This window comes from Bubalus kerabau, chromosome 2 (genome assembly GCF_029407905.1).
Source record: "Bubalus kerabau isolate K-KA32 ecotype Philippines breed swamp buffalo chromosome 2, PCC_UOA_SB_1v2, whole genome shotgun sequence".
Taxonomy (NCBI): Eukaryota; Metazoa; Chordata; class Mammalia; order Artiodactyla; family Bovidae; genus Bubalus; species Bubalus kerabau.
In genome coordinates, this window is record NC_073625.1 from 157207401 (window position 1) to 157227393 (window position 19993).

Below are 19993 nucleotides of genomic sequence, written 5' to 3' on the forward strand. Positions count from 1 at the left end.
TGGTGGCTCAGTTGTAAAGACTCCGCCTGCCAATGCAGGAGACCCACTCAGGTGTTTGATCCTTGAGTACAGAAGATTCCCCTGGAGAAGGAAATGGCAACCTGCTCCAGTATTCTTGTCTGGAGAATTCCATGGACAGAGGAACCAGGTGGGCTACAGTTAATGGGGTTGCAAAAGAGTGGGACACAACTGAGTGGCCAAACAGCAGCAGCAAGGTGCTTGAGAGCGGGTGAAATATTTACACTTCCTTTTTATATTTCCTTCAACACCTTCTGAAGGGGACAATCTGGTAATATATATATATATATTTTTTTACTATTGCTGTTTGCTAATATAAAACTTATCCCTTTCCCTCAAGCACTTACCTGCAAAATATTTACTATTCTCTTGTGATTTAAGTCAATTGCCAGATAATACACTTTTTGCTGATTTCTCAGAGCACAAGTGTTTAGGCAGCAGTTTCTGGTTAGGTCTGTTCACTCAGTCATTCAATCACACATGCATTCACGCAACTGACCAGCATTTATAGATCATAATGCAGCTGTCTTAAAGAGAACCAAAACAACAAAGTTTTTAAAGAATTACCAGAACTTTTATTTTTGCTTTAGTTTTATTAAAAAAATAAATATGTCATAAAGCTTTTTTTTTCCTTTAGGGAGAAAAAAAGGAACAAGTTTCATAAAACCAAATAAGCAACAGTAAGATGTCTTAACTTGAAAAAGATTGGGAATTACTGGTTTACAAGTTACAACTGAATGAAAGGACAACTATACCAGCCTCAGCTGGCTATTTCATGCCAATGGCAGCAAACAAAAAGATCAACAAGGGCAAAATAAATAACTGTGTGGAAGCCCTGGTAAGTGCTTAAACAGGCCAAGTCACTGAGACATCAGGATAGATAGATCTTGCTTTGAACAACACAGAAGTTCCTGAAGAGTTGTGTATAAATGAAATAACTGCAAACATACTAGGAGAGCTTGGAATCTGAAAGAGTTCCATAGTGAATTCTTTTGTGGACAACCACTTCCACTTTTGTAAATCCAGGTCTGTTTGCTTTGCTTAAGGCAAAGTACACCAAGCAGTTACCTCTCAGCTCAGGCAGAGGCCCGGTCTCCTAACACTGCTCCTGCTGGGCCAGTGGCACAATTTCCAAGTCTGTGTTTCTGTGAAGTAGTGTAAGATACAGAGTTGACCGGGGAACCCAGCTACACCTGGCAAAGCAGGCAGAGGGGTGGGGGTCCACCCTTAACAATATTGCCATGTCAACAAATACTTTTTTGAGATCTACTTTGTGCAAAGTATACTAATAAACTCTAACCAATTCAGTTACAGATGTATTATTTCTTTCTCTAAAACCTTCAGTCAGGGCCTATGTCTGGAACCCTAAAAGTAATACTTTTAATTCTTAAGACTGGCTTTAACCAAATCAGGTGCCCAACTCCTTCAAACTGGGGTGGACGATAGATAATGAGAGACTGAGTTTTCTAAGGCTGAAGTTTAACAGAACAACCACATTTTCTATAACTAGTTAATGAAAAATTTTGCTGGTGACAAATTTTTCAAATGGTTCTTTTTTTCTCTTACTTTCTCTAAATAGAACTGAGTTCTCAGGCAAACTCTGCAGAACAGTTAAAGTCATTGATTTAACTCTGTGGTAGGGTGACATATTTCAGTCCTACTGATAGAAACAGAAATTTCTTTCCACCCACCAGAATGTCGTAAACTCATCCTACACCACCGCAGCAGTGCTTTGGACAGAGTAAATACGGTAGTACTAGTTCCAGTCAGTTTTAATCTTTGTAAATAAACTGGATCCTCACATTTGCTCACAGCCTCCATTTGGCCAAACTTCTACCAGGCTTAAGCCACATTTAGTTAGGCTGTTCCGTTTCTTTATTAAAAATGCTTCTAATAACATTGCTGCCTATAATGTACAGGTGTGAATGAAAAGAGTATGCAATCTGTAGTCTTTTCCACACTGAGTACAGTAACAATTAGTAAATAATTAAAGAATAAGTGGTCATTTTAAAACTTGTGTTTTTCTTAAAAAAATTTTTTTTTTACTTTCTAGCACTTAAAAAAATGATCTTAAAACTGCCCTATTTCCAGTGCTGTTCCCTACTCTGCCCACCCATCCAAAACCTGCTACAAATGCTGGATTGAGTTTATACAAATAATTTAGCAGTACCAAGATTTTTCAAATGGAAACAGTGTTACTGACTTCTTCATATTGGATAACAAAATAAGGGTAACTCTGGTCGTCATTAAAAATGACAAAAATCTGAGGCTCAAAGAAATTATCGACACAAGAGTCATACAGGTCACTGGTGACGCTGCCGGGATTGACAGGAGGGGGCCTCCTCATGCCGTGACTGCCCATCGTGTATCTGCCAGTTAACACTTTAGCCAGAAACATGAAATGGACTCCTTTGGAGGACTTCTTAGAAAAGTTGTGAGAGTAGCTTGCCTTCTTTGCAAAGTAACTGCCCTGTCCAAACATTGTAGCATGCTTTCCACAGACTCGCGGATCAAAGTTGTGCTTGCAGATCCCATCTACCACATCCTGGGATGTTCCATGAAATAAATGTCTCTCATTTATTATTCTGTCACGGCCAAACATTTTCCGGTTCATATATTCCTTTTTCCTAATGCAAAAAGTGGACAGGAAATTCAGAAGAAGGAAGGTATAGATCAGTTTAATAGGCATGATATTCTCTTTATGGTTTCAATGGGGAGGAAATGTTAACATAGCCTTCAAGGGCAAAAATATCATCAAAGATCATACTGCAAGTTTAAACCTCTCTTTTGCACAGCAGACAAAAGCCCTTTCCCTCTTTGCTCCACCAACCATTTGTTCACTTGCTCTTTCATTTCAAATCTAGCTCTCACAGCTTACCTTCTCAGGGTGACTTCCCTACCTAATTCCACCAACCTGAAAGTCTCTCAATTCTGAGGTTCCTCAAATCTACATGCAAGCTCCCCTCTACCGAATTACATTAATTTGTGGCTGACTTGAAATAGAGCACCATAAAATGATCAATAACAAGGCCTCTGGTGCTAGCCTGCCTGGGTTCAAATTCCAGCACCATATCTTATTAGCTGTATGATCTGTGGCAAGTTATCCAACTTTTCTGTGACTCAGTTTTCTTTCTGTAAAATGCAGACTGTAATAATCCTACTTGGAAGGTCTGTTATGAGAATTATGAGTTAATGTAAGAAAAAATATGACATTAAGTTCTATGCAAGACTTTACTATTATGTTCTGCATTTATCATTAACTACATCAAGAAAACCTCTTTTGAACTTTTCATACTGCTGACTCACCTTTTATATTTCTCCCAAAGAAACTGATTTTGGACTCTCAATATTTGCAAAATTCTATATTTAAACTCAGGCACAGTCTTATGAAAAAGATTATAGATGATTCGGTAACTTTTGTCCTCTACAGAAACAGGCACTTGGATGAAGTCCTGAGAAGGATGCATATAAACCCAAGTTTCAGGGTAAAAGTTTGCTGAGGTGACCCCATCTGGACAGATGATCTGCGATGAGGAGGTTGCTTCAAGAGGTGGAGGAGCCTGTGTGGGAACACCACCAAGTGTCCTGGAAGGGAGAGGGAGGAATGTCCATGTAAAACCTCAGCGTAAGTCCAACTCACATTACAGTGCTCTAACATTACCATCTGAATAGCTAAAATGCATATTTAAAAAACTGGCTGATACTCCAATATAAAATAGTTTAAAAAATTATAGAAAATGCTATCAATTAAATGAAAGAAAAAAACCTTAGAGTGAACACTGTACAGATAACCTATTATTAGCTCCCCCCGGCTTCCTTATGGAGAAAACTCTGGAATGTACTCCTGCAAGGCAAGTAAGCAAGCGCCAATTTATAAATATCTTTCCTGAGTCCTGGATTCCTCTTTTGCCTATATAGTTACACTCCATTTCAAGGTAACAACAATTTGTATGTGTTCCTCAAACTTTGTTGTACTAAGCAGAAAACATACCACTACTAAAGGCTACTTATTAGATGGGGAAGCACAGTGAATGGAGACAGTGAGGCAGGTGGTAAGAGGGAGCTTACGGGAGATGACAGAAAATATTAAAAAAAAAAAAGCTTATACTTTTAGTTTTTGTATAAAAACAAATAGATCATGGAGTAGGCATCAAAAGAAAGCTAACATTTGGCATTTGCTTCAGTTTTAAATATCACATATAACAACAAAACCATCAATACAATTCAAATTTTATAGCTTTAGATGTGCTTAAGACAGAGCTAATTACCTTAAGCCCTAGACACTAGAATATCCTTGCACCTTAAATTCAGGTCTGTTACTCTAAAGGATGAGTTTAGACAAGCAGTTACTTATTCCTACCTGATTAAATGATTTAAATCCTATTTCTGGGCCATTTTCAAAATAGAGCAAAAGGAAACAAGCAGAGATAAAGGGAATCCTAACCCTGACGGTCAGATTCAGGGCAAAGAAGGCCTGCCAGTTCTCTTCTGGAGCATTTTCACAAAGACCTGACAGATTCCTCCAGAGCCTTCCCTGTCTGGTACATTTTTCTGAAGAGAGGCCCCACTGCTTTAATCAAATTCTGACAGGTACGTAACTCTTTAAAAAGCCGTCACTATTCTAGAGGAATGGCAGGAAACACAGACTGTAATCTCCTTATTTTTAGCTGTTCCCTCTATTCCTGCTCTGTGACGAGTCTAAATCCTAACCCACCAGGTTTCCCAGTATTGTTAGGGGTTGATGTTACCAATAGAGGTTTCTGGGTTGAAGGAGGAAGGTAAGCTTCTCCCAACCACTCTGCCCAAAATAGGTTATAGGCGGTCACAGCTGTACTGAAAACCTGGCACTGACACCAGGAGAGACAGCTCCTTTTCCTTCTGCCATTCCTGCCTGGAAATCAGTTCACCAAACGGAAGCTTAACATTCAGCTCATAGGTATTCCAATGACACACTGCAAGCTTCCCACATACCTAGCCTTTTCTAGAGAGCCAGAGTCAGTCAAAGGCTATGGAGCATGTACTCAAGGACCTCTGAAGAATGAATTCTCCTGATCTAAGGTCACCATTTATCACTCTCCTTCCCTCCCCTGGCCATTCTGAATGACATTTCCTAACTTCAGTGATGAAGTAAAAATTAATTTTATCCTTTTGGGGAGTGGTCCCCAACCTCCCAGAGCTAATGCCTGATGATCTGAGGTGGAGCTGCTATAATAATCATAAAAATAAGGTGCACAATAAATGTAACGTGCTTGAATCAGCCAGAAACCTTCCTCTGACCCCTGCTGCTGCTGCTAAGTCACTTCAGTCGTGTCCGACTCTGTGCGACACCATAGACGGCAGCCCACCAGGCCCCCCCGTCCCTGGGATTCTCCAGGCAAGAACACTGGAGTGGGTTGCCATTTCCTTCTCCAGTGCATGAAAGTGGAAAGTGAAGTTGCTCGGTTGTATCCGACTCTTAGTGACCCCATGGACTGCAGCCTACCAGGCTCCTCCGTCCATGGGATTTTCCAGGCAAGAGTACTGGAATGGGGTGCCATTGCCTTCTCCTCCTCTGACCCCCCTAGTCTGTGGAAAAACTGTCTTCCATGGAACCCGTCCCTGGTGCCAGAAAGGCTGAGGATCGCTACTTTCTGGGTCTCAGGCCTTATTCAAGACCATGAGGTGACTGCACAGGACAGATGTCCTGTCAATTGAAATGGACTTCCAAACTTCGAAAGTTGGTATTTGTGTGTTTAGCTCAAGTATTCTAAGAATATTCAAGAATAAGATTTTTACTCAGTTAAGTTCAGTCTCTCAGTCGTGTCCGACTCTTTGCGACCCCATGAATTGCAGCACGCCAGGCCTCCCTGTCCACCACCAACTCCCGGACTTCACTCAAACTCATGTCCATGGAGTCGGTGATGCCATCCAACCATCTCATCCTCTGTTGTCCCCTTCTCCTCCTGCCCCCAATCCCTCCCAGCATCAGGGTCTTTTCCAATGAGTCAACTCTTCACATGAGGTGGCCAAAGTATTGGAGTTTCAGCTTCAGCATCAGTCCTTCCAATGAACACCAAGGACTGATCTCCTTTAGGATGGACTGGTTGGATCTCCTTGCAGTCCAAGGGACTCTCAAGAGTCCTCTCCAACACCACAATTCAAAAGCATCAATTCTTCGGTGCTCAGCTTTCTTCATAGTCCAATTCTCACATCCATACATGACCACTGGAAAAACCATAGCCTTGACTAGACAGACCGTTGTTGGCAAAGTAATATTTCTGTTTTTACTAGCCCTATTAAAAACCAGCAAGCACATGGAAAAAAAATTAACTATGAGAAACACTAGCTAAACTTGATTGTGGTAATAATTCTATAATATATATAAAGTCATTATGCTGTGCACTTTCAACTTATACAGTGTTTTATGTCAATTATGTTAATAAAACTGGACGTGGGGAAAAAGCAGGGAAACCCTTTAAAAAGAGCCAACTTTGCAGGAAATTCATGAGTTAAGCTTGCACCCCCCCCTCCCCCCACCACCTCCCTACTCTAGCATTCCCAATTCTTAGGAATCTCTGATCCCCTGATAGTTAAAGCCTTTTTGACACCTATGATTTTCTTGGACTCTTTGCACTTACTAAGACTTCAAAACAAAACTTTCTTCCTGACTAAGATCATGGTCTCTCTAGAAATCCATTTCTGAAATCTGTTTTTGGAATTGGCCCTTGTCCTCTTTCTCCCCTCTAGGCCAGCCCTGGACTCTAGGGCAGACAGGAACGCAATGGCTGCGTGTACCATCACACCCTGGTGAACTTGCTGCTGCTCTACTCTTTTTGCACTGAAATGTCTGCATAATCTCTTTGATTTGCTAAGCTCTTACTTTTTACCTGATGATTACTGGTCCAGATAAGAAGACTAAAATAGGAAATTTTGAAAAGGAAATGAGTGACTTTCTTTATTCGCTTGTAAGCCAACGTTATAAATAGGAAGGCCATATTTGTGGCATTAACTCTATTACTGCTCATACTATTTTTACAGTTCATACTTCTACAAAACAAGCCTAAGATTAAAAAAAGGTGACGGGAAGGGTATTCCGTAATTGCTAGTCTTAGGATCAAAACAAATCAATTTTCAGTCTTCCGTAAAACTCTCCCAACAATGCAGCACTGAACGAGCGTTCTTCCTCTCACTCAGAAGCTGCATCATGCCTGATTGGCCCAGCATGCCAAGCTGCGGGTCTCACTGATGAGCTCTACTGTCTCACGAGGAGGACAGCATGTTCCTAGCTACTGGACGCTGACACTGTCTCCAGCTGTGCTAGTGCAATTATAGAACGGCATTTTTATTAGTTTCTAATAAAAAAAAACCACAGGGTAAAATTTTCACACCTAAACTAAGAAGAAAGCACATATTTACCTCAAGTTTAGAAACATATATTTCTAAAATCTGCCTTACTGACAAACTGCTTTTAGGTACTGAGCATTTCAAGGCTTTTTGTTTATATTTTGTTTTTAATGTTCCTTTTGCAATCTCAGAATTAGGATCATTAAGACTACCATAATGATATGCGAAAAACACACTTTGGACTTGAAATAAACTACTAGTAAGAATATAAGATGCCAACCACTATTACCCTAGATCTCCCCAGTTCATAAAGCCAAGTAAACCAAGTTGTATTTTAAAAATCAAGCTTTAAATATGATCTACCTGACTAGAGTAGATAATGATTTCCCTAGAGACACTACCTTTCAGATGGCCTTGCTAATGGCAATGTGCCCCAGCTATTGCCATCTATGGAGATGTGCCAGTAGGCTCTCTAGAGAAAAGAAAAATGGCACTGGGGAAACTGGAAGGAGAGCTCACCTTTAATTCAGAAGGATGAGTTCAGTCTCAAACCCAGAAGTATGACAGGTACTTTCAGAGTGTTACAGGAAAATGGGCCTTACTGAGCAAATGAGAATGCAAATTGCTTGAAAAGGTGAATTCTCTCCACGCAAATTCACTGAAGGGAGCCGAATGGAGAACCCTACCTTGAGGGACAATCTCTACTTGCCAAGGTCATTTACCTGGCCTAGAAAACAGTTCCATAACATGGAAGGGTGTCTCAATCTTCCATGAAAGAGGCAAATGCAAACTCTGACTTAATCTAGACAGAACTACTTTTAGTTATGGAAAAATGTTTGCTTTCTAGTCCAAAAAAATGCAAGAGGATGCTCACTCTTTTAGCGCTGGGTTAATTATAGCTCATCTGAACTCTATTTTTGGAAGAATTAAACCTAAAGAATAACTCAATTTTACATTTTAGAGATAATCAAGTTAGTCTTTTAAAGTCTTTTTGGCATTAAAAGTTGTACATTTACATAAAATGGAGGATGAGAATTTCTGCTGGACACTTACTGTAAATATGGAAGCAGTATAAAACAGGAACGGAAAAGGGGTCTCCTTTTTATTTCTCTTCTGAAGAATGAGTTGTGGAGAATGTAGTGGTTGTTCCACATCATAAATCGGACTTCTTTCAAACCTCGAGAGTTGGCTTCTTCAATCAATCGAATAACAGACTATGGAGGAGAAAACAGAAGGTAAAGAAAAAACACAGCGAGTTAAGCAATAACCAGTCACTATAAGACAGGAAAAATGTCAATGTAACAAAAGGTAAAAATAGTTAACTTTGCTGTTAACATCAGAAGAGTGCCAAAAAGTACAGTGAATCAAATCACTTCCTGTTATATGCAGGAATTTTATTTTTTTCTAAGATGCAGAACAGAAAGATGCTTTCATGGTTTTCCCACCTTATGAAACATGTGAAGGGTTAGTCTATCCTAATTAAAGGCCTTACAAATTTCCTGGAGGTTTTATTGTTTCTATTCCTTAAGAGAGTTTCAGAAGATTAAAGATGGTAGTATATACTGCTTACATAAATCAATTAAGTTCCAAACCCAAGAAACCTCTCAAGAGTAAAAACACAAAGACACTCCAACTACACTGGACTATCCAAATATACTTTAAACAGCCTCTATTCTCTTCAGAAGATACTAGATACTAGTGACGACTTAATAAGAAATTTTAACTCAATATTGTGTTTTATACTAATTAACATACTAGGTTGTTTTCTTTTGCTGTTTCCTTAAAAGACAATCTAAGGTAGATAAGTCAGTTCTCCCTTTTTGTAATGCTGGAAATGAATTTAATCAATTAAAGAAGTCAGATCTTTGGAATGTGAAATTAATCTTTAAATCCATTTCAGGGCAATTAATTGTGACTCAGAATTCTCATTCAGAGCCAAAGTAAACTACCATCATTTTAAAACCTCACTGTGTAATGGATGGACTATTCTTACCATCTCAAACTAAGGATACGTGTGCACTTGTGATAGAATTTTAAATGACTGATTTGCTTGACCACATGGTTCAATAAACATTTTCAAGTACTTCTTCCAGGGGCTTAAGGGCAACTGATTTCCCCAGTCTTCTAAAACGCTAATAGTGTAACACATGATCCAATCACCAGGAGCCAGATATAGACAGAAGTTACACTAGTGTTCATCTCATTAAAATTACTCCAAAGTTGGCACTGAGTCTGAGTACTTACCACAGTAAATACTTGGTCCCTATTGTAATAAGATACTGGGAAAAGCGTTTTTTCTCTAATAACAATGATATTCCATTTATGGGCTCCAGGAAATTAACGGGAAAAAAATACATTTCCAGAAAAATCAAGAGAGAAAAGTATTACTCATTGTCAACAAGATTCAATTTTATATCCATAAGCTCTCTGGTTTGTGGTTCTGTCTAGTCATCGTCAGAAAGGAGCAGTGAAAGACAAAAAAATTTAAATGTACTTTTTGGAAAAAGATTCTGTAAATACCTCAGGATACTCCCTCCATCCAAAGTGGTCCCTACAGAAGAATTTCCAGACTGTGTGGTAAATAGAGTTGACATTGCTAGAGGGTGGTGTGGACAGCCTTCGTAGTTGGTCAAATTCAGCTGTTTCATACACATTCATGGCATTCAAATCTGCCCAAAATTCTTGTCCTCTAAAAAGACCCAAGAAAAAATGAACTGTTAATAGCAGTACATTTGCAAAACAGAAATACCTAAACATCTCATATGACATTACAAATACCTAGTATAGTATATTGTAGAATTTTCAAAGCTTGTTTTGTTTGGAGTAAAAAAATATCATTGTGAGTGGTTTCCCCATTTCATTTATGTCTTTTCTTAACAAGACCAAAACATCCAAGCCATGGAGCAGGGACTGAGTCTATCCTACAGCATCACTGGCCTGAACCAATCAACACAGTCCTGCTCTTCCCACCACAGTAGGATGAGCCAAACCTGGTCTCAACCAATCAGGGAGTCAGCTCTGGATGAAGCTGACATGGAAAGCAGAGAGAGACACAAAAGAAACTTCTCTTGAAGCCTGTCTTTTTTTCAGAGGCATCAGTTCACCTAAGCCAACATAGGAATACACAATACTGCCTGATGAAAGATAGGAAAATTAAAATGACCTCAGATAAGGCAAGTACTGCTAATCTACCTAACATCATCATTTATCCTGTGGGTGGGGAAAAAAAAAAGGTTGACAAAATATGATGAGAAAAAAATAGTCTGGATTATCATAATGTTCAGCTATGAGAATAGTTTTGTCGTTTTGTTACATGGTCTGCTGCTGCTGCATCCATACTTTATTGGGGAGGGGGAGGTCCCACTATATAAATCAGAATCACTTAAATTTATAAAGGGTGGTACAAAAAATTTGTGCTTCTTTTTTAATGGGACTTCATCTAGTGTTTGACTCATCTGAACCATTAATGGCAAAATGTTCATTTTTCTTGTTGTGTATATTTCAAGAAAACATAACATCACAGCAATAAGCAGAGTGACTAAGTTTTTAAATGCACTGTTTCATTCTTTCTACCACAGATTCCTAAATGAATGTCTTTAACACACATCCAGATACTCCAGATCCAGTGGCACTCGAAACTGGCTCATATGAAATCGAGGTGTTTGGACAGATATTCCCAATAACTGTCATGTTTTCTTGTCAAAAATTAGGATTTTGAAAAGGGTATGAATTTTGACCTATGGGTTTTGTTGGTTACTGTGAAACTCCAGACTCTGCCCTTGGAACACTTGTTCCAAGGACTGTTAAATAGGTACTATGCACAAAAACACATTCTGTGGTCAAGTCTGAGAAAGTTGTCTACACAGAGTTAAACAATTTACTTACTGCAGCTACTCCTCTGTCCCGTAAATATGTGAAGGTAGACACTGAAGTATCAATACCATGATGAGGGCTAGAAAGTACTCTTCCAAACCTATGACAACACTCTCCCTTTTACTATGAATACCTATTAACATCTCTCACTAAACACTCCTGGCAAATGTGAGGGAAAGAAAATATTTCCTACCCTCCACCCCAATGTTCATAATTTGTGAATCAGCTTCTCTTTGGGAAAAAAACAAAAACCAAAAAACTCAAAGTCATATACGAACTGATGCGGCCATGGAGCATATAACTTGTAAAAAGCAGTTATGTTCCTTTAAAAATTCCTAAAGAACGTCCCCAAACCCTAATTTCTTACTTAATTTCAAGTGAGGATTAGAATGCCTAATTTCATCCTAACTAGCAGGATGTAGTCTTAAAAAGAACATATAATTTAAAGTGTGAAATAGGAAGACAATAAAATGCAGTTTATATCACATTTGAACACTACTTTGTTTAAAATTATTTATGGCAAATAGGAATACATAATCCAGAATTTAAAAAAAAACGTTTCTGGGAAATTCTACAAAAAAGAAAAATATTGAAAACTGGAATTCCTATACTGAAACTTCACATCAAGTTGCTTTAAACAATTTTCCCTTAATTTTAGGAGAATCTGATGTTATCGAGTGGAGAGATATTAACCTCTTTCTTCATCTTAAGTTCACTTCCAGTTTCTAAACAGATTTTCCTGCTTTAAGTTTACTTCCCAGTAAATGTTCCCAATTATGAGTCAACAAATCCTCAGTTATTTTCTTTATGGAGTTCTTAGTAGTGCAGTTAATATGTTAACATACATTATACTATAAACAGCCAATGCTTTTTGCTGTTAAAGTATCAGATTTTATTCTGGACATCTCTCTAGCAATTTCTGTTTACGCCTACGTTATTAAGACTTCATAGATAATGATTTGCATGAGAAAGACATCTAAAACTGCAGCCTTTGCTACATTCTCTGAGCACTTCAGTCTTTTGGGTATTATGAAATTTCTATGACAAATCCTAATTTACTACAATCAACTGTTCTGTGGATTGATGTATCAAAGTACTGTTTTAGCTCTATTTGATTTTCAATATGATTTTCTAGACTTGACAGAGACAAAATAACAAATTTGAAAAACATTAAATTATCTTTTTATAAGATTAATTTTACCACCTGCTCTCCCTTAAACAGGGAATGCTTAAAAAATCCAAAGCCAAGAGTTTTTATTCTCTTCAATCTGCATCAGTATAAAATTCATCCAACATGAAAGCCAAATGTTCAACATTCACCACTCTTATCAAACCATTGTTTTGTATTATCAGAAACCAGTTATGAGTCGTGTGTATGGAAATGGCGAGGGTGGCTGTTTTAGGCAATACACAAAGAATCAAACAGATGTAGTCCCTGGCTTCAAGAGAGAAAAAACTAACAAAATCTAAAACCAAAGAAGCAGTACATCTGCCTATCTAACACAAGTACATTCTGGGAATGAGAGGACAAACAAAAGGCGTGCAGCATTATGGGAGCAGAGGTGGCTACTGCTCCAGGAATGCATAAAGGTAATCAATCCAAGATAGCTTTGTGTAAGAGAAAGAATTTTAGGAACAGTTTAATAGCAAATAGGGATTTCTCAGTAGTTCAGACAGTAAAGAATCTGCCTACAATGCAGGAAACCTGGGTTCGATCCCTGAGTTGGGAAGATCCCCTGGAGACAGGAATGGCAATCCACTCCAGTATTCTTGCCTGAAGAATCCCAAGGACAGAGGAGCCCGGTGGGCTACAGTCCACAGGATCACAGTCAGACATGACTAAGTAACCTAACACTTCACTTCAACAGGAAATAATTACCAGAAAGTGAAGGTTATATGGAAGAAAAAAAGTTCTTCCAGTGTTTTGCTTGAAGGGTAAGGACAGGGAATAACAGGGCCAGAGTTGGAAAAGGAAACCTTCTCAACAGGGATACATAAGAGATGAGAAAATGTGAACAGTGTACTACATGGCACAGTGTGCGATGTCAGGCCATGAGCTAAGGAGGCAAGTCTAGGGTCTCAGAGCCTTAAATAAAGGTGGGAATTTAGACTGTTGAGCAGATGGAGGTAAAAGGTCAAAGTGGTCAATACAGGATGTGTATTAACTGAGCAGCAGAGACAGTGCCAGAGATGGGGTTGGAGAGAGGAGATAGGGCTTCCTAAAAGCAGGGTGCAGTCATCCTGGCAGATGGGAACCCTGTCTGACTTACAGACAGCCTGACTGAGGGATGGCCAGAGAAGAGCGAGAATGGGATACAGCCACTGCGCAGTATGCTTTAGATTTAGTTAAATATATCATGTGGCTGAATCAATCCATCTGGACTCACCCAAAATAAAACTTTATCACAATAAATTAGAAAAAAAAAATTGTGAACCAATGGGTGATTTTCGCTTTAATGGGAAGGAGACTGGACCGCAGAAATATTAACAATTCTGTGTCAACATGCTTCACCAAACACACCAGCACACATACCAATGTAAGAATTAATTTTGCAAAATTAAAAATTCTGAAAAGCACACCCATTCTCATAATTTAGATGCTTACTAACAATGACTCTCTTCCCACTCAACAAATAACTTGACATACCAACATTTCCAACATATAGTATCAAGGCACAGTGTACCAACACCTACACCATCATTTGTTCTCGAATGTGTATGTCAGATCCTAAAAAGTAAAAAGGGCCTGCCATATAAATGACAGAATGGAATGGAATGGAAACCAAAACTATTAAAGAAATAGTTGCTGAATAAACCAGAAATTAGGACAGAATCCCTTCGCTGGATAAATAGTTCTTGGGATTATGTGTTTGGGAGCTCAGGAGAACGTAACCATTTTAGGCAATTTCTCTATTTACAAATTGTTCAAAACCAAGAAAGAAATGTGACAACAAACAAAAGTAATCATAAGTAGACACAATGATTAAGTGCTGGGCTATGGCCAGGATAAGATGAAAAAGGTAAAATGCCCAAAAGTCAGTGGGAAGAAAGACAAGCAAACTCTGTGGCACAGTGTAAAGTGTGGCACAAAGGTGGTCTGGGAACAATCCGGAGGCAGAAGGCCTAACTGCTGGGAAAAGGGTCACGGAAGGTGGTCAAGGGAGGTGTCCCAGAGTAGGTGAAACGAGAGCCAGGTCTGGCCAGCCACCAGGCAGACCCCGAGAGGCAGGACACCACATGCAGAGTGACTGACACGTGCAGAAGCCAACCAAGCACGGCTCAAGCTATCCAGAGCAAGCAGCACATGCAGTTCATGTGGGAGGTCAGGGTGTCTGTGTGTGTGAGCGGGATGATAACAGATAAGCCTGAACTGAACAGGTTGGCTGGGGCCAGATAATGAAGAGCTTTGTGTGCTGGGTTAAGAGGTTAGGACTTGATTCTGTGGGCTACAGGAATCACCGGTGGATTTCAACAAGGGTCAGATTTGCCTTTTATAAAGGTCACTCCAACAGCAGTGGTAGGGAGGGCTGATTTGCTTATTTTGGTAGAGGGAGGTGGGGGAAGGGTGGAGATAGGCACTTATTTGCTAAATATTTATTAGCATGTTTATATAAATATTTATCATTCTATGCTTAGCCATCTATAGCTACTAAAACTGCAAATGAGATAAATTATGGCAAAGAACTGAGGAGGCAACAATGGGGATGATCTGAGAGTATTTAAGAGTTAGACTAACTGCATGAAGGGGCTGAATGGAGCGGAAGGAGTCCAGGATGTGTCCCACGTTTATGATCTGGTGACTGGATTAATGGTGCCATTACATGAGACTAGAATCACAGAAGATGGAACACATTTAAGTGGGAAGATGATGCAAATAAGATATAGAACTCAGACTTTAGCAAACGTCAGTTAAGTCGAGTTTTTTGGACCTTACTCTGTACAGTTTTAACTAGATGAGTTAGACTTCGGAACCCTGGCTTCCTGCCTATAAAAGTTAACTGGTTTCTGTAAGGATAAACCTGTGACCTCAAACTAATCAACACCCACCCTAATCAGCTGGATTAATCAGACACAATTATTTATTACTATGATATAAAGGGAAAATGTCACCCCTAGCTGAAGGTCACGATGAAAGAAGGATAAAGATCAAATGCAGTATCAAGAGTTATTTAGGCTCTTCTGCTACAGACTTGAGACAGGCATGACAGATGGGGTATGTTTGCTGCTGCTAAAGAAATTCCACAGGCGCACGAAATATAGCTGGCTTTTGATACCTAGCTTTGATGTTTCCAGGAACTCATTTAGCAGTGCTGGAATATCTGGCAGCTTATAGATTCCTTCAAATATGTTACAAGGTGATGAGAATCAAAGCCATGGCATATATAATACCAAAATACACTGTGAAAGCAGTGTAGTTATTAAACTTCAGAGGACTATGTACTCTTTCTGCTTTAGAAGCATAATAACTGTCATTTATTCTGTCACTAATTAAGATTTTTGCTAACACTGACTTGAATACATAGCAGGAAGTTATTTGGGGAGGCAATAAAAATTATCTATCTTTGTATGTTGCCTACATACAAAGCAACACCTTTCACTGTTTTCCAGAGGTTAAATTTCTCTACTTAACTTCAACAGTATGACTTTGGGTCCTGGTAACAACTGGGTTTTCCCACTTGGTATCCAGAAGTAGTTGTAAATACAAACATACCTACAAATCAGAACTCAAGAGTTTTGTTTTGTTTTTATTTTAACGTTACTTTCCGTATGACCCTCAGTAGTTCTAAGCAAGCTAAGAATCAAATGTTGACTCGCAATTACATCTGCCCACCTCTAAGGAGACCCTGACTTATTCAAAGCAGGATTGCTTAGACTTAGAGCACTGTGTAAAACAATTAACATTAAACCTGGATGATATATTTACCTCAAAAGATTTGGGGGGTAGGTAAAAATATTTCCCACTTTAAGATTCAATGGGGCTTTGAGTGTCCGGGGATCAGCTGTCTTAGAGCAAACTTCTAGCTGTGTGTGCTGCTCTCTTGGTCCCTCCTAGGACATCTTGGAAACAGGCGAATGAGAAGGCAGTAAGTTAATGAGTGGATTTATCCACACAGTGGATAATCTGTGTGCTAAACCGCATGCTTGATTTACAAACTGTCAGACATCTAATCTGTGGTGTTAAAGTGACTCTAGAAGTGAACACAGTGAAATAAAAATGAGAGGATAAGAAATAGGAGAAAAAAGGCAGGCAGGTAGGCTGTCTATATGAAAGGATACCTTGTTTTTTTAAGTTTTTATAATTCTATATTATCCAAAAGCATGTGGGGAACTAAACAGACACATTAACAGTTTTTTCTCAAAGAACTCTGTACTAGGACATGGCCCAGATCTGAGTACACCTAAGTGTTTCCTAAACCCCTAACAAATCATAAGCCCTCTCTACCTCAGGCAACCCCTGAAAGCAAATTACAATAGCTACCTGAGGAAGAGAACCTACTAAAACACTGTTATATTGGGCTTTTCCTTAAAATACAAAACTATCAGTTCAAAGCAAATAATGCAAGAGAACTTTTTAATAATATGTGGATAAGCCTAAAATCTTTCATAAATAAAAATTATATTCTGAGATCAGAAGATCTCGCAGCTATCTATTTATGGAGGCATGGGCCTAAATTTCACACCCTGAAGACATCAAAAATGTCATATAGCCTTAACTTTTATCCCTGTTCAGTCACATGTCCTGAGACTCTCAGAAGGCAACTTAAGTGAGACATCTCAATCATGGCCTGAAGAGGAAGTGAAACAATTTCTATAAGAACAGCTGGGATAGGAAACATATAGCAGATTAAAAAGAAATGGATCATGTCTTATACTACCTTAAATTAGTAGTTATCGCTTTTTATGAAGATTAGTTAAATATCCCCTTGTCAAGTGAAGTATTTTTAAAACGAGAGGTTTCTAATCTCAAAGTAGAAAATAAAAAATGTCTGCCATGTACTCAACTGATTAGGTTCTGTGGATATGAAATCTGACAATACTTAAAGTAGGCTGAATTTTATTTACTTATAAAGCTTTTCTACATAATTATAAAATCAACTGTATACAAATTGCTTAAAAATAATTTTCAAATAATATCAATTTAGAACTTGTTTACTCATAAATGAAATACTAATTATAAATAATTACAAAATTTATCTCCTAGTAGGCCCTAGACTAGGTACAATCTGTTAGTTTATTTCTGATTTGACTTTTAAATTTATAAATAACTCCTTTAAAGAAAGGTTATTTAAAATTTTGCATGTAGCTGATTCACTTTGTTGTGTAGCAGAAATTAACACAATACTGTAAAACATTTAAACTCCAATAAAAAAAATAAAATTTTGCCTTTTTCCTCAGTACAAACTGATAAATGACCAAATTAAAAATTGTTTTTTAGTAACAAAGCAATTGTGGAACACTTTACATAAGTGGCATTAATTACTGATGAGTGGCAGCATTTGGACAATCCTAACATCAGAAAGCAAAGTTCCTTCTGTTTTACATTCTCTGCCCTCCATTCAAAGGTATCTTTCTTTTATTACCTTGGAAGGCAAACCTAGTATTTCTCCTGTGCTTATTTTTATTCTTGCAATGCCTGGAAATGAAAGAGCAAAGCCAGGTGACAGTCAGAAACCAAAGACCAACCGCAGCAGGAAATTATTTAGAGTAGTTTGTGCCATTTGCCCTCCCTAGGCCCAGATCAGCTGCAGAACTGTGAAGATCACAGGGTGCAGGCAAGATTCTGAAAGTTCACTGCAAGCAAAGTTCACTCTTGGACCCTACTCCTGCCATTCTTCACTGACTATTCAGTGCTGGTAAAAACTTAGAGCAAAGAAAATCACACAAACTTTATGGCTATATGTCAAATGAGAAGGTAACAGTTTAAAAGTTCTTAATCCAAAAAGAGGAAAAAATTAATGAAGAGAAATTCCTGTAAATGTGGCCTAAACTATTTTCCAATCATTATGAGAAGTGCTAGGTTTCAACATAAGACTGTTGACAAATCCTTCCTTACGCTCAGAGGCAACAGCACCAAAACAAATGATATCTATTTGCATACAGAATACAAATTTCCCAAACTCCTCCTCAGACAACTTAGTCATGAGGGATTTTAATGCACTCCTTACACATTTTGTGGTACACACATTCACAAATCACTGGTTTCTGTAGAACATGAAACAGAACAGTTGCTCTAGCATTCTCACTCTCATAACACGCTTATCCTTTCATTGTGATGACCATGTAAAGGTTCTTTACTGGTCAAGTGGGTGTTACCAGTAAGTAAACAGCACCAAGCAGAGAAAGACTGAGGAGACAGACATATTTTCTTGTGTGGTCACAGCAAACAGAAGTGCTTAGTTAACTCCCTTCTATGCTTGTCTTAGCAACAGCAATAGGCTAGGTCAGCAAGGAAACCTGGAATTTTCATAATCAGAAGTTTATTACAACTTTCTAAAATGAGCTCCTCACAGAATTAGTCGTATTTATTTAGCACAACACTACTATAATACTATTTTTTGCACAAATCAAGTATAAATCAAAATACCAAGCTCAGTAAGTGGAATTTATTTTTACATAAAATCCTTCATTTTTGAAGATCTCAAAATGTATCTCAGAAACTATCCCTTATAATTTCAAATCCTCCTATTAACAAGGAATTAATCTACATTAGAAACTTGAGGCTTTCAGCTAATGTGTTGGGGATTGGACTGGATTATGTTTAACACTTACAGGGATTTTAAATAGAGGCGAGTCTGTGCAGTATGATCCCTGGTCCCTAGAAAGCACTACCATAAATAATCTATAAATATAAAAATAATATTTTGTTTTGCTACGGGAGTCCCTTCATATCTAAAAACATAACTTGTTTGCTCCTAGAAATGGTGAACTTTAATTATAAATACTTTATTGTTCTGTACAGTTTCTGCTGATGGTGTTGCAAAGTGCAGTTCACCTCAAGATCTTAAGCTGTTACCTACAGATTTCAAGCCCAGAGTGAAACACAAAATGTCTCAACCCTCAGCACTCTGCTATCTTCCAAAGGTACAAACATCATTCATATTCACTTCCTTTTAGCTTAATATTCTCAGATTTATTTAAAAGAGAAACTCGACTGCTTTTACAAAGAGAGTTTCTTGTAAAACTTACCATGTCCAATCTGAACCAGCCTTACAAAAAATTTTTCCAGAATAATCAAGAATCATCTTGTAACTCAAAAATAAGCTTTCCTTTCACAAGAAGCCAACTGCAACCAATAGGATACTGGTAAGTATCAAAGGGTACTGACCTAGGTTAAGAGGATCTCAGGTCCTAATTTTAAATGTGAAAAAAATTATTTTTTGACAAAGGATGCAGAATCTGGTGGTCTCAAATGAGGGGATAAGATACAAGAGGCCACAGGCAAACAGTCATAATCTTAAATGGCTGCATTTTATTCAAATTCCCTAAGTAGGCAAGGTTTGTAAGGGTTACCTACTGCTTCACACCCTTTAGAAATAGTCCCCAAACCCAATATGAAACTAAGAATCACTAAGATCAAAGATGCACCCAGAAGAAATTTATGAATTTACCTTTGCTTTATGGTAGAATGCAAAGCTATAATCTAGAAATTCTAGTCTAACAATAGGGAGTAGTTTTACAGGAACAGAGTAATCACTCAAAAGTTGCATTTTCTGCACGTTCATATATGCAGAATGAAGTTTTAAATGTTGAATTATTTTTTCTATTTATAATAAAAAGT

At 38.2% G+C, this 19993-nt stretch overlaps 1 protein-coding gene across 1 annotated transcript in view; it reads right to left on the reverse strand.

Annotated features, from left to right (window-relative positions):
• Window positions 1–570: 570 nt before the first annotated feature.
• The window catches only part of TIPARP (TCDD inducible poly(ADP-ribose) polymerase), a 28047-nt gene continuing 8624 nt past the window's right edge, over window positions 571–19993 (reverse strand). Inside the window, exons 3-6 of the mRNA XM_055569251.1 lie at window positions 9862–10030; window positions 8395–8555; window positions 3325–3603; window positions 571–2645 (exon numbers count right to left, since the gene is read on the reverse strand). Coding sequence (XP_055425226.1) covers window positions 2198–2645; window positions 3325–3603; window positions 8395–8555; window positions 9862–10030 — 1057 coding nt within the window. The 3' untranslated portion in view covers window positions 571–2197. The remainder of the gene's footprint in view (window positions 2646–3324; window positions 3604–8394; window positions 8556–9861; window positions 10031–19993) is intronic.